The sequence below is a fragment of the Canis lupus genome, chromosome 20 (assembly GCF_003254725.2).
Source record: "Canis lupus dingo isolate Sandy chromosome 20, ASM325472v2, whole genome shotgun sequence".
Classification (NCBI taxonomy): Eukaryota; Metazoa; Chordata; class Mammalia; order Carnivora; family Canidae; genus Canis; species Canis lupus.
Window position 1 is genome coordinate 32,944,568 of NC_064262.1, and position 24,696 is coordinate 32,969,263.

At 37.4% G+C, this 24,696-nt stretch overlaps 1 protein-coding gene across 44 annotated transcripts in view; it reads right to left on the minus strand.

Moving 5' to 3' along the window:
- The window catches only part of LOC112665959 (sarcolemma associated protein), a 145,551-nt gene extending 121,189 nt beyond the window's left edge, over positions 1-24,362 (minus strand). For all 44 annotated transcript variants that reach the window (XM_035703451.2, XM_025456310.3, XM_025456312.3 and 41 more), the window contains exon 1: positions 24,156-24,362. In XM_035703451.2, coding sequence (XP_035559344.2) covers positions 24,156-24,353 — 198 coding nt within the window. In that variant the 5' untranslated portion in view covers positions 24,354-24,362. The remainder of the gene's footprint in view (positions 1-24,155) is intronic.
- Positions 24,363-24,696: the final 334 nt, after the last annotated feature.

The window sequence follows — 24,696 nt, forward strand, 5'->3', positions numbered from 1 at the left end:
ATGGAGCTGCCATCTACCTAAACATGTAACATGAGCAAAAAATAAGTCACCAAGGTCTTGGGTTATTCATTACTCACAGAATAACTAGCATAAACAAACTGGTACACTGAATTAGGCGCTCCTCCTCTATATCATAACATCTAGGTATATGTCACTATAAAAATACTATAGTCAAAGATTTTTATTGTTTTATTCAAACAGACTTATGCTTTCAATAAGTCAGACATTTCTTTTTTCATCTCTAGCACCTAGTAGAGAAAACTGATAAATGTTTGCTGAAGAACTACAAAGGTACCCATTTTATATTTGCCAATAAATGAAGCTACATAGTTACTGAAAATTTTGAACATGTAACACAAAAATAACATTGAAGAAAAGACTGAAGAAATCAAAATAACTTATATTGTAAAAAGCTGAAGAGATTTTGTGGCCATTTGTTACCTGATCTTAGTATAATAACATTTTTCTAAAAGGTTTCAACAATATATTTATCGAAGATTCCAATAATATTGCTTTACTTAAAACATATTCACTTGATAACCAGATGGAAAGAAGAGAAGTATGTAGCAGGATGTCTAAATTCATGCACTGTAAAATTCATGTTTCCTCACAGATCCATATTTACACATACTTTAGACACATATATTTTTATACATATATACATACACGTGTGTGTATATATATACATATATATATGTTTATAACATATTTCCTTTCGAAAGTTCCTATAGTAATGGCTGACCCAAAAAACTGAAATAATCCAAAAGAACCAACACATTACAAAAATGCCTAATTTGGTAATTTTAAAACATAATTTTAAAACATAAACATAAATTCACCTAGCACAAGGGTAAAAAAACTTATAACCTCTAATGCCTCTTAATGCATAAATCTATTAGTAAATACAACTATGTTATTAAGAAAAGTTTTTGTCCTTTATTGAAGGTGACAGGGAAATGTTTAATCACTTTAGAAAAATTTCCATCCAAAAATGATTTGGTTATAAAATGTCTACACTTTCATCTCATCAGGAAATCGTATTTTCTAAAATGATTCATGTCCTTCAGGGTGTCAGGAAACAATAGCATAATTGAACTGATATAATTCCTAATCTATTACAATATATTTGAGTTCTAAATTTTAGATTGATATGTGCCTCAAATTCCCTAAAATCAGGTAAACACTTATATTTGCTAAATTTTGCTAGTATTTTATTCTATTCTGGAGTATATGCATTAAAAAACACATACAGGGGTGACTGGGCAGCTCAGTCAGTTAAGCATGCCATTCTTGGTTTCAGCTCAGGTAACAATCTCAGTGTCCTGACTGAGATTCAGTGATCTACACTCAGCATGGAGTCAACTTGAGAGTCTCTCCCTCCCCCCTCCTCTCTCTTTCTCAAAAAACAAAAACAAAAACAAAAAACCACAGTGATAGGAAAAGAAATTTTAATACTAAGTTGATACTATAGTCTCAATCTTTGTGATTTTCCTAAACACTTTTACTATTTTTATTCTAAAGCATCTAAAACTATAATAGTACTTCAAAATGAGTTATACACTCATTTTACAAGTAAACTTCACAACAACATATAGTAAGTTTACAAACATCATTAACCAAAAGTCACACAGGATCTTTTATATATTCTTTCTTTCGTTCGTTCGTTCGTTCTTTTTTTAAGTAGGGGATTTTTAGCTGATATCAGCACTCTGAATAGGAAAATAAATGCCTATGACAAAAATTATTACTTTATTCCACTTAATACAGAAATGTATGGTTAAGTTGATGTATTTTCACTTCTCAATATTCCATCAAAATATCATACTCATGCAGCCAACATGATCTTCATAGATACTAACAATTTACAGATTTTTTAAAATATGAATAATTTATAAGTATTAAATCATAATCTCTGGGGGATTGGGTCTGGGCATCATGTTTTAAAAGCTCCAGATAATTCTAATATGTAGCTGAGGTTGCATATTGTATATTTCTTTCAATATCCCTACAAAAGATTAACAATTTTTTCCTTTCAATTTAATTCTGGACCGGATTTTAAGTGAATAGCTTTAAACATTTCCTTAAAAGAATATAGATTTATAGCCTTACTTTCCATTTCAACTTCTGAGGATTTGATTTAAACAGTAATTTTTATCATGCTTATAAAATGTGTCTTAATGGGGCTCCCTGGGTGGCTTAGCAGTTTAGCACCTGCCTTCAGCTCAGGGCATGATCCTGGAGTACCAGGATCGTGTCCAGCATCAGGCTCCCTGCATGGAGCCTCTCTCTCTCTCTCTCTCTCTCTCTCTCAATCTGAGTCTCCCATGAATAAATAAATCTTTAAAATAAATAAATAAATGTGTCTTAATAAGTGAAGCTTTAAAAAGAAAAAGGGGACACTTTGGCCACTTAAACACTAACTTTTCCCATTTTTTGCTTTAAATTAAGTGATATCAGAGAGCTCAAAGTCACAGTACCAAAGCACTCTTTAAATTACAAAACTGGGGCAGCCCAGGTAGCTCAGCGGTTTAGCGCCGCCTTCAGCCCAGGGCCTGATCCTGGAGACCTGGGTTCGAGTCCCACGTCGGGCTCCCTGCATGGAGCCTGCTTCTCCCTCTGCCTGTGTCTCTGCCTCTCTCTCTCTCTCTGTGTGTCTCTCATTAATAAATAAATAAAATCTTAAAAAAAATAAAAAATAAATTACAAAACTGTTTAAATGTAAGGTCATATTATTAACAAAAAGCTTTCTCAGGGCACCAGGGTGGCTCAGTCGGTTAAACATCTACCTTTGCCTTGGATCATGGGATCGAGCCTTGCTTCAGGCTCCCTGTTCATGGGGTTGTCTGCTTCTCTCTGTATCCTCCCCAGCTCATGCTCTTTCTCTCTCAATCTCTCTCAATGAATGAATAAAATCTCTAAAAAGAAAAAAAAAAAGGTTTCTCATTAAAAGTTCTGCAGAGCAGCTGACAGTTTCAATTGGAAGAGCATGAGACTGTCTATCTCAGGGTCAAGTTCCTGCCTCATGTTGGATGTAGAGATTATGTTAAGTAAATTTTTTTAAAAAAGAAAAAAAAAAACTAATCTTATATTTTTATTACAAAGAGTTTATTTGGGATGCCTGGGTGGCTCAGTGGTTGAGCATCTCTACCTTTGGTTCAGGTCATGATCCCAGGATCCTGGGATCAAATCCCACATTGGGCTCCCTGCAGGGAGTCTGCTTCTCCCTCTGCCTATGTCTCTGCCCCTCTCTCTGTGTCTCTCACGAATAAAATCTTTAAAAAAAAAAAAAAAAAAAAGGTTTATTGAAGTTTGGAATGCCTACAAAGAAGTAAACTAATCAAAGGTATATAGCTGGATAAATCACCACCAAGTGAACACAACCTTATAACTACCACCCATGTCAAGATATAAAAACATTGATAACATATCGTTTATCTGACTTTTTTTAATATTTTAAGATCTATTAGTTATCTAGGATGCATGTTAGAGAAAATTAATAATAATGACTTCCTAAACTTTCATTTGGGATATAGTTCAGGGGGATTATGTTTCTTACACTCCTTTTCAGTTGGCTTGACCTGTTATTTTTCTTTTAAAATTTTAATTTCGTCATACATACAAAAATAAACAGAAACATAGGAATAAGAACTAAAGAATATTAAAATAAACTTCTAAGTACCTAGCAGCCAACTTGAGAAGACCTCTGCCCCTCCCATAAGGCAAGCAGTATGACTTAATGGTTAAGAGTGCAGACTCTGGAGCCTGACTGCCTGGGTTTCATTACAAGATTTACCTCTCATTATTGAGTAATTTAGGATAGTTAAGATTTTTTTCTGCACTCTTATTTATAAGCTCCTTTATTCATAAATGAGAATAATAGTTCCTACTAAAAAAAAAAAATAGTTCCTACTTCACAGCAGGTACTCATTTAATTATGAGAATTAAATAAGTATATGTTTGTAAAGTATTTAAAACACTTTCTAGCATTTATTATGCAAAATTTAGCTATTTGTGTATTCACTCTCTGCCTCTCTCTTCAAGGAAATAGTTTATCATTCTACATACATATTACTATGTATGAAGTAACATATATCTGAGTAAGTACCATAATTTCTATGTATAATATTAATTGGCACCATGGCCTAAGTATTCCTTTGCAACTTACTTTTTTCATTCACCATTTCTGAGATTCATCTGCACTGATATACAAAGCTATTGTCTATTCATGTTCACTCCCATACCATATTCCATGGCATAAATTAACAGAAGTATTTATTTATATATTCCTATTGATGAACAACTAGATTACTTCCAGTTTTTCGCTATTACAGAAAATACTACTAAAAACTATACTTGAACATGTCTCCTGATACAAATATACAAATGTTTTTCTAAAGTATACACGTAGGTGAAGAACTGCTCTCTCCTTAGGTATACACAGTTTAGCATTATAACAATGTCAAACTGTTTATCAAAATGGTTACATTAGAGCATTACATGCTTTTATTAAAAAAGAAGAGAGGTTTTGGGTGCCTGGCTGGCTCAGTCAGTGGAGCATGTGACTCCTGATCTCAGGGTCATGAGTTCAAGCCCATGTTTGGTGTAGAGCTTACTTAAATAAATAAATAAATACTTAAAAAAAAATAAAAAGAAGAGAGGTCTTAAATCAATGACCTAAGCTTCTATTTTAAGAAAATAGAAAACAGAAGAGGAAAATAAACCCAGAACAGGCAGAAAGAAGCATATAATAAAAGAAAGAACAGGAATACATAAATTAGAAAATAAAAATAACTGAGGAAAACTATTTAAAATAATTGATTATTTAAGAAGACCAATAAAGTTGATAAACGTCTGGTGAAAGTAATGAGACACACACACACACACACACACACAAATTACCAATACCAGGAATGAGAGGTAGTATCGCTAAAGATTCTATAGATATTGAAAGGATAATACAGGGCCCCTGGGCAGTTCAGTCAGCTAAGCGTCCGACTCTTGATTTTGCCTCAGGTCATGATCTTAGGGTCCTGGAATCAAGCCCAATGTTGGCTCCATGCTCAGTAGGGAATGACACAGTGGGGAATATGTTTAAGGATTCCCTTTCACCCTCTCCCTCTGCCCCTCCTCTTGCTTGTGTGTTCTCTATCTCAAATAAATCTATTTTAAAAACTATTTTTAAAAGGATAATAAAAATAAGGTAATGTTATGAATAATTTTATGCCAATAAACCCAACAACTTAGATGAAACAGCCAAATTTCTGGAAAGATACAAACTACCAAAGTCAACTTTAGAAGAAAAAAGTAATCTACAAAGACCTGTATCTATCCAGGAAACTGAACTGATAGTTTAAAACTTTCCCCACACACAAAAATAAATAAAACACAAACATACCTAAATGACCTCATTAGTAAATTCTACCAACTACTTAAAACTAATCCTTCATAAACACATATGCAAAAATTCTTCACAAAATAAAAGCAAATCAAATCTAGCAGTGTATAAAAAAATACAGTATAATCAAGTGGAGTTTATTCTAGGAATGCAAAGATGGTTTAATATTCAAAAAACAATCACTGTAACTCAGATCAACAGAGCACGTGAGTTCCTATTGCTTTACAGCATCATGCACACTTGATATTATCTAACTTTTTAAAGTCTTTATGCTTCTGTTTTTGTTTTCAGTAATCTCTACCCACAACATGGAGCTCTAACTCAGGACTATGAAAGAGTCTCTTGCCTACTGACTGTCCCAGCCAGACCCAATATTACTCAAAAAATTTTTTTGAGAAAGAGAGAGCCCACAGGAGCTGGGGGTAGGCAGGGGCTGAAGGAGAGGGAGAGAGAGAATCTCAAGCAGGCTCCCTGCCCAGCACAGAACCCAATTTAGGGCTCAATCTCACAACGCTGAGATCATGACCTAAGCTGAAATGGAGTCAGATGCTTAACCAACTGAGCTGCCCAGGTGCCCCTATTCAACTTTTTAAATAGTGTAAATAGTATCTGAAGGCTTAAGTGTACAGTTTCCTAGTTATGTTGAACATCTGGTGTTAGTTTACTGGCCATTCTTTTGTCTTCTGTGAAATTCTTATTTGTGTCTTTTAGCCAATTTCTCTCTCTGGATTGTATTTTTAATTAATTTGAACAAATCCTTTCTATATTTTGGACACTAATTCTTTGCAAGTCATATGTTTTACAAATATCTTCCCCTAGTTTTTTTTCTTAAATTTTTAAAAGATTATTTATTTATTTATTAGAGACAGAGAGGGAGAGAGGCAGAGACACAGGAAGAGGGAGAAGCAGGCTCCATGATGGGAGCCTGATGTGGGACTCGATCCCAGGTATCCAGGATCAGGCCCTGGGCTGAAGGCAGCGCTAAACCGCTAAGCCACTGGGGCTGCCCGAAAACAATAATTTTAATGTATTTGAACTTATCAATTTTTTACTCCAATGTGCACTTTTTGTGAATTCTTTATGTCCTTCCCTACCCCAAGGTCATAAAGATATTCCATACGGTCTTCTAAGAGGCTTAGAAAAAAAAGAAAAGTTTCTTAAGTTAGTACTTCTATAATTTCTTTGGAGAAAAGTACTGTGTTGGCAATAAATTTTCAACTACCTACTAAATACTAGGCACTGCACCTATATTGTAGAGCTCCAAGGCCATATAGGCTATTACCCTTACCTTTAAGGAGCCCATAAACTAAACAATAATAATAATAAGGAGCTAACCCTGAATAATATATAATCAAAGGCGAAGTTTTGTGATATGATCAAAGTTCAAAATATTAACAAAAGGGATAAATCAGTGAGAATTGTAAAAATCAGCAAAATTACATGAAGAAAAGCATTAAAATTTCACTTAACAATTCTGACTTGGAATAACAACAAAAGATAGAATTTATCCAAAACATATCCATATTTATAATAGTCAACAGAGGGGTGCCTGGCTGGCTCAGTAAGTGGAGCATGTGACTCTAGGTCTAGGGGTAATAAAAGGGATGCCTGGGTGACTCAGTTAGTTAAGCATCTGCCTTTGGCTCAGGACAGGATTCCAAGGTCTTGGGATCAAGCCCCACAATAGGTTCCCTATTCAACAGGGAGTCTGCTTCTCCCTCTTCCTCTACCTTTCCCCCTGCTTGTGCTCTCTGTCAAATAAATAAAATCTTTTAAAAAATCACAGCAAAATTTTTTAAACTAGCCAACAGGTAAAAACTACAAAGTCTGAATTAATGCAAACTTGCATGTGACAGCAACAGAAAATGGAAAATATAACTAACAATATAAAACATATATAAACATTACAATGCTTAGGGCCTTACAAAAATCAAATTTAAATAGCCCAACTCTGCACACAATCAGAAAATTCAAAAACAAATACAGCTGTCAGGTTAAATGAGTTGGATAACAGAATTAACTGCTACTATCAAAGTATTATATAGCCATGAAATTGGAGTTATAACATTGATTCCAGAAAAAAGAAAGAGTACCCTCTTCTAGCAAGTCTTTTTAAAAGTGACTGAACTTAAAAACTTGAAGAGTTTTTCTCCAGCACCAACATTCAGATACCAACACTACAAATATTTTGTTTCAGGGGAATATTTTGGAAGCAGAATACTTTATATATATGAAGCACAGAAGGTAACAGTGAATCAGCAGGCCTATAACAAAACATTCATTTCAGAAAATAATCCTCAAAATTATTAGACTCACCTAATAAGCCTCCATACTGCTATAATGACAAAGCAATAATAATAAAAATTAGTAGAAGTAGGAAGAAATAATGACTAATTTTTGTAACATTACCACCTAATATTTGTAAATGCTTTTAAATTTTTTTTTAAGATTTTATTTATTTACTTGAGAGAGTACAAGCAGGGGGAGTGGCGAGGGCGGGGGGAAGCAGGCTCCTGGTTGAGCAGAGAGCAGGACATGGGGCTCAATCCCAGGACCCTGGGTTCATGAGCTGAGTGGAAGGCAGCCACTTAACTGACTGAGCCACCCAGGCACCCTGAAAGTGCTTTTTAATCACTTTCTCACACCTTAACAGTTTACCTATTGTTATATCAGCTTTCAAAATTGTTGCAGCTAAAACAAAGGATAACATTTTGATACAATTCTCAAATCAGGTCACTGGTGAGGGAAATGGGAGGGAAGAATGATTAAAACCAAGTATAATGCCAGTAAACTTAACTGATGCTGGGACACCTGGGTGGCTCTGCGGTTGAGTGTCTGCCGTTGGCTCAGGGTATGATCCTGGAGAGTCCCACATCAGGATCTTTGCATGGAGCCTGCTTCTCCCTCTGCCTGTGTCTCTGCCTCTCTCTCTCTCTCTGTCTCTCATGAACAAACAAATAAAAAAATCTTAAAAAAAAAAAAATTTAACTGATGCTTATCTGAAAACTGCCTCCACGGAACTGGCAATTATGAACCAAAAAGTCAGCTTAGAGTATCAATTTAAAATGGCAAGGGGTGCCTGGGTAGCTCAGTAGGTTGAGCATATCTGACTCTTAGTTTTGGCTCAGGTCACGATCTCAGGGTTATCGGATGGAGCTATGCATCCACCTCCATGATCAGGATAGAATCTGCTTGAGATTCTTTTCCTTTCTCTCTCCCTCTGCCCATCCCCTCACTCGTACTCACTCTCTCTCCGTCTTTAAAAAAATAAATAAATAAAATCTTTAAAATGGCAAGACTATTACTACGAGATAAGTTTTATGCTTTAAAATATATTTCTACTGAAATTCTGACATCTGCCTCTGACTTAGACATTGGTATACATTATTTTTCATCACTACCTTTGTAACTTCATTGTTCATTCAAAACATTAAATCTATACTTCTGGCAATATCAGAAATGGTATTTAAATGAATTTATTCCAGAACTTAAAATGACTGACAAAAGAAATACACCTTAAAATGATGCATACAACTGCTATCCTTTCATCTGCCAAAAGAGAAACAGTTTTGAAAATAAAAACTCATACCTTGGAACTCATAAGGAATAAGCTCATACTTAAACCTTGCCTACTCACTACACCTATGAATCCAATCTTCACCACTTCCCAATTACCCTATTAAGAAGTCAACATATCAAAGCAGATGAATGTTTTATACCACACTGTAAAACATATCAGTCATTAGGGTTAGACAGATGGATAAAGGGGCAGTATGGCTTTTCCAAAGTTGCAAACCCAAGGTTCTTACCTCCAAGGTTTATGTCTCAAGGTCTTTGTCCTGTTGCCCCACTAACCTTTGTACCTCCATAGCCTTCCTAAAATAGAATCTGACTCAGGTTCACCTCTATCATTTAATCTAAACTATCTGGTCAATCTAGTAGTAGAGGTCCTTAACATTTAACTGTCTCCTGACTCTCTTTCTGAACCTATGCCTTTTATGTAGACCTTTATGTACCCCAGACATCTGTTATCTTCTACCCTGAATCTTTAGGATCTAGTTAAGTCCCCCTTCCTAGATAAACAAGCTGTCCCAACCCTAATCACATAGAGCTCTTAATTCCATTTAGAACTTAATTCTTCCCTAATTGTTTATAGAAGTTAATTTTGGCTTCCCAGTTAAACTCTAAGCTCTTTGAAGACTGAAGTAACATCTTAATACCTTCATTATGTTCTATGTTGCCTAATACAGGGCATACACTCTTTTACATATTCCCTGAGTAGATTCTCATCATATTACTGTTTTCTTTTCAAACCTTCAAGTAAGGCAAACCAAATACACTACTCATTTTTATTGCTATTATTAACAGGGAAATTCTACAAACTTCGTAGTACTGGATAATGGATATTAATTATAAAACTATTGAACTATTTTTTAAAAGATTTTATTTATTTGACAGAGAGAGAGAGAGAGAGAGAACGTGCACACAAGAAGGGGAAGCAGCAGAGGGAGAGAGAGTAGCAGGGTTCCCGAAACAGGTCTCAATCCCAGGACTTCGGGATCATGAGCAGAGTCAAAAGCAGACACTTAACAGACTAAGCCACCTAGGCACCCCTATTTGAACTATTTTTATATACAACAATTCTGACACTAAGTGCATGGTGGCTTTTTTTTTTTTTAACTTTTTATTTATTTATGATAGTCACAGAGAGAGAGAGAGAGAGGCAGAGACATAGGCAGAGGGAGAAGCAGGCTCCATGCACCGGGAGCCCGATGTGGGATTCGATCCCGGGTCTCCAGGATCGCGCCCTGGGCCAAAGGCAGGCGCCAAACCGCTGCGCCACGCAGGGATCCCTGCATGGTGGCTTTTAACACCACTTCTCTCGGTGTCCACTGAAAGATGAATGGATAAAGATGTGGTTTATGTATACAATGGAGTATTACTCAGCCATTAGAAATGACAAATACCCACCATTTGCTTCAACGTGGATGGAACTGGAAGGTATTATGCTGAGTGAAGTAAGTCAATTGGAGAAGGACAAACATTGTATGTTCTCATTCATTTGGGGAACATAAATAATAGTGAAAGGGAATATAAGGGAAGGGAGAAGAAATGTGTGGGAAATATCAGAAAGGGAGACAGAACATAAAGACTCCTAACTCTGGGAAACGAACTAGGGGTGATGGAAGGGGAGGAGGGTGGGGGATGGAGGTGAATGGGTGACAAGCACTGAGGGGGGCCCTTGACGGGATGAGCACTGGGTGTTATTCTGTATATTGGCAAATTGTACACCAATAAAAAATAAATTTATTATTAAAAAAATAATAATAACACCACTTCTCCAACTCTCCAATACAAGCTGGATGTTCTACAATTCCATTCTTACACTACCTGGAATTAATGTCAGATCCCACAAGTTAAGGGCTCAGTCCCACAAGACTGCACCCACTTGAGATGCCAGTCAAAAGTTCCAAGTTGTCACTGATGCTTCCAACCAACCAGCTACATGTAAATTCAGAGGATGCCTAATTCACACCTCACTAAACTCACTAAAATGACTCACAGAACTCAAGAAAGTGCTTTACTTAATACTACTGGTTTATTAAAGATGATACAACTCAGGAACGGCCAAATGGAAGAGATGCACAGGGCAAGGTCTAGGGGAAGGGGCTTCCATACCCTCTCCTGAAGCCACCCTCCCAGCACCTCATATTATTCACCAAACCCAAAGGTCCCTTAATCTCAATGTGTAAGAGTTTTTATAGAGCTCAATCTACAGCCTACGTCCCTTCCAGGAGATTGTTAAATGAGGCTGAAAGTTCCAACCCTCTAATCACGTGGTCCTTCTGGTGACCAGCCCCATTCTGAAGCTAGGATCCCCCAAATACCAGTCATCTTATCAGCATACATTCATCACTATGGAGACTGCAAAAGTTTTAGGAGTAGTACACCGAGAATCTGGGAGGAAGCTCGAATATTTATTTTATTATATTACACCACTTTAACACCTTAAAAAGAGTTTCACGATTTCAAAGAATGTAGTTACTTCAGGAGACTCTACAGACAGACATTCAAAGAACACTTAATTTTAATAATGAAAAAGCCCACTTACTGAAAATAGGCACACAGGTCTTATCGTGCAAACACACCAACTAAAATAAAGAAAAATTAACAACAACAACAAGTTATCGAGTACTCATCCTGTGCCACGCATTCTGCTAACTGCTTTACATGAATTCTCATTAAATCTCTGTAATATTTCTATGAGGTGAATCCCACTATTAGCCTACTTTCATAGACGGGGGAAGCTGAGGCACAGTGACTCCTAAAGGTCACACATCCGGCAAGCAGTGAAGCCAGGATTCCAACTCAGGTAGTCCAGCTCCAGAATCTTTAACCTGTAACCACATTGCCTCTTCTTGCTCCTCCTGCTAGCAGTGCTCAAATGCCCCAAAGATTTGATAGATTTACTTTCCCCTCCCCAACTCCATTAACTTTGGGTTTGCAATTCCCAGAATACATCATTTTCTTTCAGGCTTTTCTGCCTCAAATACATACTCTTCCCTTGGCTGAAATGCCTTGCCCCTCCCCCCTCCGCCCTTTTTTTTAAGATTTTATTTTTAGGGATCCCTGGGTGGCGCAAGGTTTAGCACCTGCCTTTGGCCCAGGGCGCGATCCTGGAGACCCGGGATCGAATCCCACGTCAGGCTCCCAGTGCATGGAGCCTGCTTCTCCCTCTGCCTATGTCTCTGCCTCTCTCTCTCTCTGTGACTATCATAAAAAAAAAAAAAAAAGATTTTATTTTTAAGTAATCTCTACATCCAACATGGGGCTCTAACTTACAACCCCAAGATCAAAAGTTTCATGCTCCACCAACTGAGCCAGCCAGGCACCCCTGGAGTGTCCTGCTCTTTTTTTATTTACGCAGCTAGCAAAACCCTACTCACTCTTCAAATAGAAGCACTTTTAAAAACAACTTTCTCTGTGAAGCCCTCTTCCTTCCTTCCATATTTTCTGCCCTCAATCCTGGGGGAAGGAATACACCACTCCCTTAACTACTTGGAAACAATGATTCACAGATACGTCAATCATTAGACTTATTTGTATTATAATTCTACTTTTCAATACTACCTACTGAGCTCTATATCACAATGTGAGCATGAGATACTCAGATACTTGTTAAAGGTAGGAATGCATAATGGTCCCAGTTTCAGTTCAACTATAAATTAAGTGAATACTTTCTTCTAGTCAAGACATTATTCATTCTAATATTTTACTATCCTCTACGTGTCCACATACAAAAGATTCATTGGCAACAGCCCCCTATGTTTATTATAGCGTTATCTACAATAGCCAAGATATAGAAGCAATTCAAGTGTCAAATCCAATGACAGATGAATGGATAAAGATGTAGTGTGTATATATGTACGTACACACACACACACATATACACACAGTGGAATATTACTCAGCCATTAAAAAAGATTGATATTTTGCCTTCTGTGACAACATGGATGGACCTAGAGGGTATTATGCTACGTGAAATAAGCCAGATAGAGAAGGACAAATGCTATATGATTCCACTTACTTGTGGAATCCTAAAGAAAAGAAAAAAAAAAAAAAGAATAAACAAACAAAAAGCAGAAGCATACCTATAAACACAGAGAACTGATGATTGTCAGGGAGGAGAAGTATGGAGGGATGGGCAAAATGGGTAAAGAGGAGTGGGAGATAAAGGCTTCCAGTTACAGAATGAAGAAGTCATGTGGATAACCGGTACAGCATAAGGAACATAGTCCATGGTACTATAATGACACCCGTGGTGAGCATAACATAATGCACAGAGTAGTACAATCACTATGTTGTATACCTGAAACTAATGTAACATTGTATGCTAACTATATTTCAATCCCCCCCCCCCAAAAAAAAAGATTTACTGGGAATAAAATCATTATCTTAAACTTCCCAGATTCAGATTGGGGCTTTTATTTATTTATTTATTTTTAAAGATTTTATTTTTTTAATTTTTTAAATTTATTTATGATAGTCACAGAGAGAAAGAGAGAGAGAGAGAGAGGCAGAGACATAGGCAGAGGGAGAAGCAGGCTCCATGCACCGGGAGCCCGACATAGGACTTGATCCCGGGTCTCCAGGATCGCGCCCTGGGCCAAAGGCAGAGAGAGAGAGACATAGGCAGAGGGAGAAGCAGGCTCCATGCACCGGGAGCCCGACATAGGACTTGATCCCGGGTCTCCAGGATCGCGCCCTGGGCCAAAGGCAGGCACCAAACCGCTGCGCCACCCAGGGATCCCCCCAGATTGGGGCTTTTAAACTGTATCTTTCCACCATTTCCCAACTCCCACATTAAGACCTTGGCACTACAGGTTCCTAGTAATATCAAAACTGTCCCTATTAACAAACATTTTAATACTGGAAACATACTACTAAATTTTTTGGAACAGGGATCCCTGGGTGGCGCAGCGGTTTGGCGCCTGCCTTTGGCCCAGGGCGCGATCCTGGAGACCCGGGATCGAATCCCACATCGGGCTCCCTGCATGGAGCCTGCTTCTCCCTCTGCCTATGTCTCTGCCTCTCTCTTCTCTGTGTGACTATCATGAATAAATAAATAAAATCTTTAAAAAAAAAAATTTAAAAAAAAAATAAAATAAAAAATAAATTTTTTGGAACAAACGTTTAACCAATAAGATACACTAAGGAAGTAGTGACAAATATTAAGCTACATGGTACTTCAAAAGCAGCTCTGCTAATCCCACCCACATGTGAACAGCTATTATGCACTATTCTACTTCCTACACCCTAATCTGCTTTCACAAAGCTATTACTCCATCTAATATTCTTTTAAGAAGAGCTTTTTTGAAATATAATTCACTTAAAGTATATATTTCAGAGTAGCGCAACCATCACCACAATTAATTTTATTACATTTTCATGACCTCAAGAACAAACCCATACCTATTTACCAGTCACTCCCTATATTAGTCAGGGTTCTTCAGAGGAACAGGACCAATAGGATGCGTGTATAAATACAGAAGAGAGAGATTAATTTTTAGAAATTGGTTCATGTGACCGTGTAGACTGTCAGGTCTGAAATCTTCAGAGCAGACCAGCAGGCTAAAGACACAGGCAAGAGCTGCTATTGCAGTCTTAAGTATAATGGTTCTATAAAGGCAAAATTCCTTTAGAGGAACCTGTTTTTTCTCTTAAGGGCTTCAACTAACTGCATGAGGCCCACCCACATTCTGAAGGGTAATCTGTTTTATTCAATGTCTACTGATTTAAATGTTAATCACATTTTAAAAATACCTTCAGAGCAACATCTAGACTGGCATTTAACCAAAAACTGACTACTATGGCCTAGCCAAATGACATATAAAATTAACCAACATACTCCCTGTTACTCACAAACCCTGGAAGCCACTAATCTACTTTCTCTGAATGGATCTGCCCATCCTACACATTTCATACAAACAGAATTATACAACATACACGGCCTTTTTGTCTGGCTTCCTTCACTTTGCATAGTGTTTTCAAGGTCCATCCATGCTCTAGTATGTTTAAGTATTTAATTCCTTTTTATTACTGAATAATATTCCATTATATGTTATACCACATTTTATTTATCCATTCATCAGCTGATGACAAATTTGCTTTTTTTCCACCTTTTTTTATTATTATGAATAACGCTACTTGAACATTCATATTAGTTTCTGTATGGACATATGCTTTCATTTCTCTTGAGTATATATCTAAGAATAGAACAGCTGGGTTATATAGTAACTCTGTAACATTCCTTTTCACCAAGCAAACTGAAAAAATTCAGAACTACAAAGTTTCTTTTACAAGCATAACTACCATAGCTATACTGGTAACATACAGCATGATCTTATTTTCTATCCCTGAATTTTTTAAATGAAAGGAACTTTAGGGGCACCAGGTGGCTCAGTGGGTTAAGCATCTGCCTTTGGCTCAGGTCATGATCCTGGAGTCCTGGGAACCAGCCCAGAATTTGGTTCCCTGCTCAGCAGGGAGTCTGCTTCTCCTTCTGCCCCTCATCCTGCTTATGTTCTCTCTCTCTCTCAAATAAATAAATAAAATCTTTAAAAAAATGAAAGCAATTTCATAACTAGCATCTAATAATATAGTTTTTTTTTTTAAGATTTTATCCATTTATTTGACAGAGAGAGAGAAAGCATAGGCAGGGGGAGCGGCAGGCAGAGGGTAGAGGGAGAAGCAGGCTCCCCACTGAGCAGAGAGCCAGACATGGGGCTTGATCCCAGGACCTCAGGATCATGACCTGAGCCAAAGGCAGATGCTCAACCAACTGTGCCACTCAGGCGCCCCTATAGTTAGTGTTTCAATAACACCATTAAAAACCAAAATGTAGTCATTTTTTCTACATTAGATTTACATATTGGGGGGTCATATGTACGTATATATTTATATACACATTCTATTTAAAACACAGAACCTCCGAATATACTAAACTTAGAAACTATGCAATAGAAAAAATATATATCTTTTTTCATATACTACAGCATCTGACTCCAATATCTTTTCATGTAAAGAGTTGTTTTTATTCAACTATAAAATGTTAAGTGACTAATAAATACTGTTTGAAGAACTAATATTCAATTAAAACTCTAAACTGAGGGACACCTGGGTGGCACACTGGCTGAGCATCTGCCTTTGGCTCAGGTCGTGATCCCAGAGTCCTGGGATGGAGTCCAGCATCAGGCTTCCCACAGGAAGCCTACTTCTCCCTCTGCCTGTCTCTCTGCCTCTCTCTGTGTATCTCTCATGAATAAATATTTTTTTTAAATATTTTTTTCTTTATTTATTTATGATAGTCACAGAGAGAGAGAGAGAGGCAGAGACACAGGCAGAGAGAGAAGCAGGCTCCATGCCCCGGGAGCCCCATGTGGGATTCGATCCCAGGTCTCCAGGATCGCGCCCTGGGCCAAAGGCAGGCGCCAAACCGCTGCGCCACCCAGGGATCCCTAAAAATTAAAAATATAAATAAATAAAACTATAAACTGATTCACTACCAAAATATTTAAGAGTTAATAAACAATTGGGCACCTGGGTGGCTCAGTGTTTGAGCATCTGCCTTCGGCTCAGGGCATGATCCTGGGGTTCTGGGACTGAATCCCACATCGGGCTCCCCAAAGGGAGACTGCTTCTGCCTTTTCCTATGTCTCTGCCTCTCTCTGTGTCTCTCATGAATAAACAAAATCTTCAAAAAGAAAAAGTTAATAAACAATAAGGTTTTTATCTCAATGCATTTTTTCTTCTATTTCTTACTAACAGGTTGGTGATGTGATTAATGACTAAGAGTGCTGAGGTAGCAAACAGCAAAGTGGTCAGAAGTGTGCATTCTGCAATCAGATGACTAGAATTTGAATCCTGACTCCACCACTATCTTTGTTTCTTGTAATTCCTTCACCTCTCTGAATCTCAGTCTTCTCATCTGTAAACAGGACAATAACAACATCTACTTCAAAAGTTTGTTGTAAGGATTAAATGAGATAATTTACAGCAGTTTGGATGCTGGTCAAAACTCAAAGCATATTAACATATTTCAGATAAGCTTACCACAATTCACTTGATATTATCAGCTAAAAAGTACATTTTAAATTATGATCCAGGGTGCCTCGGTGGCTCAGTTCATTGGGTGTTTGGCTCAGGTCATGATCCCAGGGTCCTGGGATCAAGCCACACATCAGGCTCCCTGCTCAGCGGGAAGCCTGCTTCTACCTCTGCTCATGCTTTCCCTTTCCCCGTCTCTCAAATAAATAAATAAAACCTTTAAAAAAAGAAAAAAAAAGACTAAAAAATTTACATGAGAGGTAAGTTTTTCCAAGGCCGTTTAATTCATTTGCATAAACAGCCAAATCTGAATCACTTGCCTGTATGAAGGTTAAGAAAAAAATATATTTATTGCTGAAAGTATTAGAGGTATGTTTAAAAAATGAAAGCTGACTCAGAGAAATAATTAACTCAGGTTCTTGCAGTCTTTAGAAGTCTGTCATATGACAAGCATTTTAGTTATGCACCCAGAAAATAATAGCTTAGATTATCTTTCAAGAGAGCAAAAGACAGATTTTCATTACAGTAACTGCTCAGTCCATAATAAGACAGCTTAGAATAAATGTCTATTCATTTCAAGGGGGGAAAATCCAGATTTTGGTCCCAACTCCCATAGTTACTAATAGGTGACCTTGTACAAATAACCTCTAAATATCCAACCCCTTTTGGATAAAAGGTATCCAGCCTGTAGCTGCTTTGCTTACCTCTAAGAGTGCTATATAGATAAAGTGAAATAAGAAAGTACTCTGACTATAAAACCCTTAAAAGTATTATTTTGTGTGAGAATGGATATATATGTAATAGTTCAAAATGAATATCACCAAACACAAGATTATCTATGGTCCCAAAATGCTTAGCAAACTGTCATGCACACTGCAAATTCTCAGTAAGTAATGATTTTTACAAAGACTACCTATTGGTAATTGAGTCCATGATCTCAAATTAAGGACTAACCCAAATGACCTTCTGCTCTTTGACCCTCCTCAGGGTTTGTAGAAGTACAGACCGCTCCATTGTTCACATTTCACTCATTCAAACATTTATGTAGTGCCTATTCTCTTGTTCTCAAGAGCTCACATCTGGCAAGGCAATAGCACATTTGCATTATAGTTATTTTGTTGTCTGTGTCCCATAATGAAATTATATACAAAGTTCTATGGGAGTATAAAGGAAGAAGCAATTAATTCCTTAGTCAGTGGGAGTTACGGAAGGTTTCACATTGGAACTGGGCCTCAAGGGATGAAGGGGAAAGGTCATTCTGGAAGACAAAACAGCAAAAAAGGCACTTGTTCTAGGAACAGAGAGTACTGTCACACAGCTACTGCACAGTTTGGGGCAAAGGGAAAGAAAGATTAATAGAAGATGGAGCTGGAAAAAAGAAAACGAGAGACAGATTTTGAAGGGGTTGTACATCATGTTAAAAATTAATAGGACAAAAAAAATTAATAGGACAACAAACCAAGATTTTTGGGCAGACATGTAAACTGTTCCTTCACTTGAAGTAGCAATGAGAGAAGCATAGGGAGGAGAGTCCTTAGAACATTTCCACAGCTAACAAATGCCATCGTTTTTCTTGATTCAAGTAACTGACATACATTAAGAACCAATCTCACAATCTTTTCACTTAAAAGTCTAAATGACAGACACTCTCCTATTTATGGAATAGATACTAAGCTCTAACATATATACCACTTGAGAAAACCAAATAGGAGCCTGAGAAGGCAAAGAGTACATTCAACCTAAGAAGAAAAGTCAAATATCTAAGCAGGGGGGAAGTAAGGTTTCAAGTATATACATCATCCACATTTTTAACTTGCATAGATAAAATACTTCATCAATTTTCCACTATTGTGAAAAGTATAAAGTAAAGCTGTGCTTTGGATGTATATCCAAACCTGGCCTTCTAAACATGTTTACATCAATATGCCTTAAACATAACATCTGTCAATTATATTACTTTCTCACAAAAACCAGCACCTATTAATGACATTTACTTCTATCAACAACAAAATTTGGTAAAACAATACACAAATAAAATCAATGATGTGCTCTTCTCCCAAAAGCTGAGACCAGAATCTCTGCTGTCATGTTCAGATACGGGGAAGAAGAAAAAACTATCTTGATCGTCAAATTCTGAAGACTCTTCCTTTGCAATGACTTCCTTGCAATGTGACATATCATTCCTGCTTTCATGCCCTTACTTCAGCACTTCTTCCCACCCAAAACTCATTCCCCTAACTCTACTTACATCCACCTTATTTTAAAAATGCTAAGGTCTAGTTTAAATTGTTTCCTATCCATGAATCATCCCTAAAATCTCCAATACCTACAGAATCTCTCTTTTTGCTGAAGTCCTAATGGGCACGTTAATAATATACTTGTCTTTTTTCGCTTTCTGGCATTTATTCATTTTTATTACCAGTGTGAATATGGTCAATGCCCTGAAAAAACGACATCATATCTAAACTGTTGTTACAAAGCCTTAAAGTAGAAGAGCAGTTAAGAGCTTGAGTTCTAGACTCTCAAGAGTCGGAATACGGATATTATAATCCCAACTCCACCATTTATTAGCTATGTGAACTGGGGCAAATTAATCTAATCTAATCTCTCTGGGCCTTAATTTCCTCATGGGTTAATATGGGAAAAATAAGTACCTATCTTAAATGGTTATTTAAGGATTAATTAAGTTAACATGTAAAGCATTTAGAACTGGGCACTGTACATAGCACACAACAAGTATTAATTAAGCTGTTACCCATTTGTTCTTGCTCCAGGCCTTCCTACATACTGTTGTTGTATCACTTTTAAATGATGGTTCTGTTATGTCAGTGCTGTGCACAGAACTTTCCCTGACCTTCCATAGTACATGGGTCCATGCCCTTAGCTTGGTAATCAAGGCACTCCACAATAATCTCCTCAGCTCCAGCTATTCGGCATCTTCTTTACACAGAGTAATAAAAAACAGACATATAAGGCAGACACTCTCTCTTCCAGGGTCTGACAACTTATAAAAAAAGAGATACAAACATAAAAACGTCATACAGAATGGATGTTCACATATAGCTACTCTCCAAAAAAAAACTCTCCAGGCCAACAAAATCAATTTCATCAGTGACTGGAAGATGTCAAACTCCTTCAAAACTACCTGCTTTGGTCTGTTTTATTCTACTCTCATCCGTTCAAAACACACAAAAACCACCCCCAAAAGACACCTTTTCTTAACATGTACCTATCCACCCCTATTAAAAAGTCTAATTCGGGATCCCTGGGTGGCGCAGCAGTTTAGCGCCTGCCTTTGACCCAGGGCGCTATCCTGGAGACCCGGGATCGAATCCCACGTCAAGCTCCCTGCATGAAGCCTGCTTCTCCCTCTGCCTATGTCTCTGCCTCTCTCTCTCTCTCTCTCTGTGTGACTATCATAAATAAATTTTAAAAATCTAAAAAAAACAAAAACAAAAAAAGTCTAATTCAAACACCACCACTCTTGCCATTTAAACTTATTTAATACTATTTTATCTCAATCAACTGTTCTTAAGGGGAACAGTCCCCCTCTGTATCCAAAACACTAGCTCCCAGAAAGAAGGAATAACAATTTTTAACCAATTCTTGTTGTTTTCTTCCCTCTCACCACTGTGCCCTCCACCAAAACAGATCATGATAGAACAGGTGCTCAAAAATATGTTTTGAATTTAAGTAAAAATGTGAAGCTAAAAGTAGAATACTACTACCACGTATTACTAATTACTATGTAAACTATAATGAGAGTGGAAATGGACTACTGTATCAAGCACTAGATTATTATGTGCCTACAAAGCCTCGAATCAGGTGGGACCATCAGAAGAAGGCAGTCTACTCACTACACCTTCTATGTAACCACCATACAGGCAGATTTGCTTGTTCAGTGGTACCTTGGTCAACAAAAGGACTAATAACTATTCTATTATCTGCCATCTAATTTTGACCTCCCAAAAGAAGTGAAGAATGATTCAGAGAGGCAGCATTCAAGCAGGGCAATAATGGACTCCTACACCCCTGAGCAGATGATTTAGGAAAGCTTATTGAGTTCCACTTTGTGGCAAAACAGTCACCCTCCAACCTGCAGGTTTTCAGTACCATAACACATTCCACAAACTTAGCACCAAAAAATGTGCCCTAGATTTCCATGTGCCTATGTTTTGCAGCTTTTCTGCAGTGAATATGTATTCCTTGAATAATCAGAAAGTTTCAGCATCTATTACTTCTTCCAACTTTTAATGGGTCTCCTACAATGGCCAGTGCAGAATGCAAAAACCATTAGGTAAAAGTCATCAGAAAGGTATATTACTCCAATTTTCCACCTCCCAGGGAAAGTGTCAATTTGAACAAAGTTCTCAACTTCATATGTTTCAATTTAAAAGATTACTTCTACATATGCTATCACATATGAAAGAAAAACTTTCTTTCTTAAGAAAGAAAAACAATTCTCATTACCTTCCTAAGACTCCACAGCACTAGAGCAAATTGCAAAAAGCTGCCTAGATGAATCCCTCTTCCTACCACCTCAAACACCCTCCTAAGTATTAAGCCCTTAATAAGGGCCACGAAAAGGGTGCTAAGTAATTTACATGATTATCTCAATCCTCAAAACAATAGTAGGTACCACTATTATTCCCAGAAAAGAAAACTAAGGCTTAGAGATGTTTGAAAAATAAAAACTTGCCTGAGGTGATGCTTATAGTTGGGGATTCTGGTGTTGTATAAAGGAATTTGCTGGGAATATATATTAGGCTCAATGACTTATTTGTCAAGAGACAATTATAGCAGAAATCCTCAAACTGGAAATTTCACACATAAAAAACAGTAAATGATATTTGATCAAACTGAGGGTTTTCTTTGGAATTGTGTACCTCAGGATATCTGGCACATAATAGGTGCTCAATAAAAACCTGTCTGTTCAAATCTAAATTTTAAATAATTCCTAAAACAATTCAATCACATGGCAAAACCTGATAGGTTGTTTTAACAAATTAGGTTGTACAATAATCAATAATTATATTTATACCTAAAGTAATGGTCTCATATCCTGTTTTTAGCTAGAGCAGAAGAAAAGGGGAAAAAGTGAAAATGGTGGAAATAAGCTGTGTATCTTTAAAAAATAAGTTTTTCTAATTACAAATTACATTCAAAATTTTAACATGTGGGTAGCTCTGATGGGCCCAGCAGTTTAGCACCGCCTTCAGCCCGGGGCCTGATCCTGTAGACCTGGGATCAAGTCCCACGTCAGGCTCCCTATAGGGAGCCTGCTTCTACCTCTGCCTGTGTCTCTGCCTCTCTCTTTCTCTGTGTCTCTCATGAATAAATAAATACAATCTTTAAAAAAAATTTTTTTTAACATGTCATCTCAATTTATACAATACTCAATATGGATCTAGCCTTAGCCATCACAGAATAACCTTACTGTGGGGGTTTTGGTATAGCCATGAAAAGCACTACTGTTCACGTAATCACTATTTTTTAAATAAGTAATAGAAAATATCTAAGTCTCCTTTGAGTAATGTACCAAAGTAAAGCAGGTGCATTTGCAGATTATGTACTTTAAGCAAACCTATTATTTGATTAAGTTGGACCTTTGCTTAGACAAGAAAAAAGCTGGCTGAGTTAGGGCACTAGCAGTTAATTGATGTTTGAATTTAATAGCTAGAAAGATGGGTTCTATGAATACTCATTTTAAATGATTATGGGTAATCTATGAAGTCTTTCAGACACCCAAACTCTAGTTTCCAGGGAAGAAAAAAAAGAGTCTGTTCCATAGGTAAGTGAACATCTGGTGTTATACAGAAAAATTAACATATTTTTCAGTTCTCATCCTACACAGAGTAGGGCATAGGTATTATGCAAGCACAATCTTTTCCTCCTTTCCTGAAAAATGATTTATATAATAATTCCTTAATTCAGTAGCAACAGAAGTATTGCTTTCTCTCTTTTTTTCTGAGGCTCAGGTCTCTTTCATTTCAAAATACTACTACTGAAAACTTAAATTCTTCTTTTAAAAAAGACATAATCATTTAACTCAAAGAGGGAGGGAAAAGTCAGGAGGTGAAACCCAAGGTATTCCTATTAGTCTTACATAACTTACTCTAAAGTTGGAACTGATTCAGTAGTTCAACTAAAACCCGAGGTAAAAGCACAAAAATGAGTTTTTTTTAGTATATTCTCCACACACATAAAAAGTTCTTAAAATTGAAAGGGACTTATTTGTTTTCTTCTATTCTTAAAATATAAGCACCTACAGGTAAGGAAATTAGGGTGCCAACACAAAAATGCAAAAGGGTCACACTTAAAGAGCATTAAATTCATCCTATCCCATCTAGGTAATGCAGTATTTGATACAATTGGATATAATCTCAGAAAATAAATTAATTTCCTAACACTGATTTTTTTAAGTATCTCCTCTGTAAGTATGCATTAGGTATTTTTAATAAGTTCTTGCAGGGAATGCCAAAAAGTGATTTTCAAAAGCAATATATGTCTGTTCACTCAAGCTGCAAACAAAACTCTGAAAATGTAAAGTTACAGTTGTTTATGCTTAATGAAATTGGCTTTGAAAATTGCAAATTACTCCTTCGTGGGTAAATACACGTATCAAATCTGTCAAAAATGTTAAGTTTACACAAACATCTGTCCTTCCTAGAAAGACCCCAATCTGGACTCAACTAAAAGCTGTGTTAACTACATCTCACCACTGAGACACCTGAGCCTCAGTGTTAACACTGACCATAGATTCCCTGCATTGCTTTGGGAACTGCTGCTTGCTTACTCAAGCCCTGAACGGCAAATTCACCTTTCTAAAAAGACTGGAAGCGAGAAGCCAAGTTTCACTATCTAGTTTCCACCCCCCTCCCCAAAATGAATTAGGGTTTGGGATTTCACTGGGAAGGACCACATTATCAAGATGCCATCGCCCTCCCGAGGCATTTAATTACAATACCTTCTCTGTTTTCCATTCAACCACCTCAACTAAACTTCCAGTAGAACTAGACACACACAAAGTTGGTTTCCACGGCCTTGCTGAAAAGCCTCGCTTGGGTGCAAACGCTGGGATTCTGCATACATTATGCAAAAGGAGCAAAGGGAAACGAAAAGGAAAGACTGTTAGATAATACGGTGACATTACCTTGCCCGTCTTGTGATCAAACCAGACGAGAGCATGGTTCCTTGACAGCACTTTGCAATCAAAGGTAGCATTATTCTGCGCCGGTCGACAGCGGGCCACGGAGCGGCCGATTTTAATAGGCTCGTCCAGATAGACATGGCGCTCCTGAAACGGGTGCGAGTTCGGGCGGCAAGTGAAGATGGCCAAGGCTGACGGCATCGAGGACAGACTGGGGGGTGTCTCTCCTACCAGAGGACAAAGAGGAGTTCCACCGGATCCGGACTGCCCTTCACAAGCCTATCTTCCTATCCCCCCCAAAATTTTAAATTAAAACAAACTGCGCATTGTCTAAGCATAACCAGTGAACATCAACAACTCTTCACTTGAGTGGGAAGACAAGCCAGCGCAAGCCCCATCACCTCCTTTAAAACTCAGCAGCGCCCTGATCGCACAAAGTCCCCAACTGGCAGCTTTCAGTCCATCTTCTTCCCTGGGAAGAGAAGGCTCGAACATCAGACAGCTTCGGCCAAGAAAACTCCTGGAAGACAGTTTGGGGGCTGGA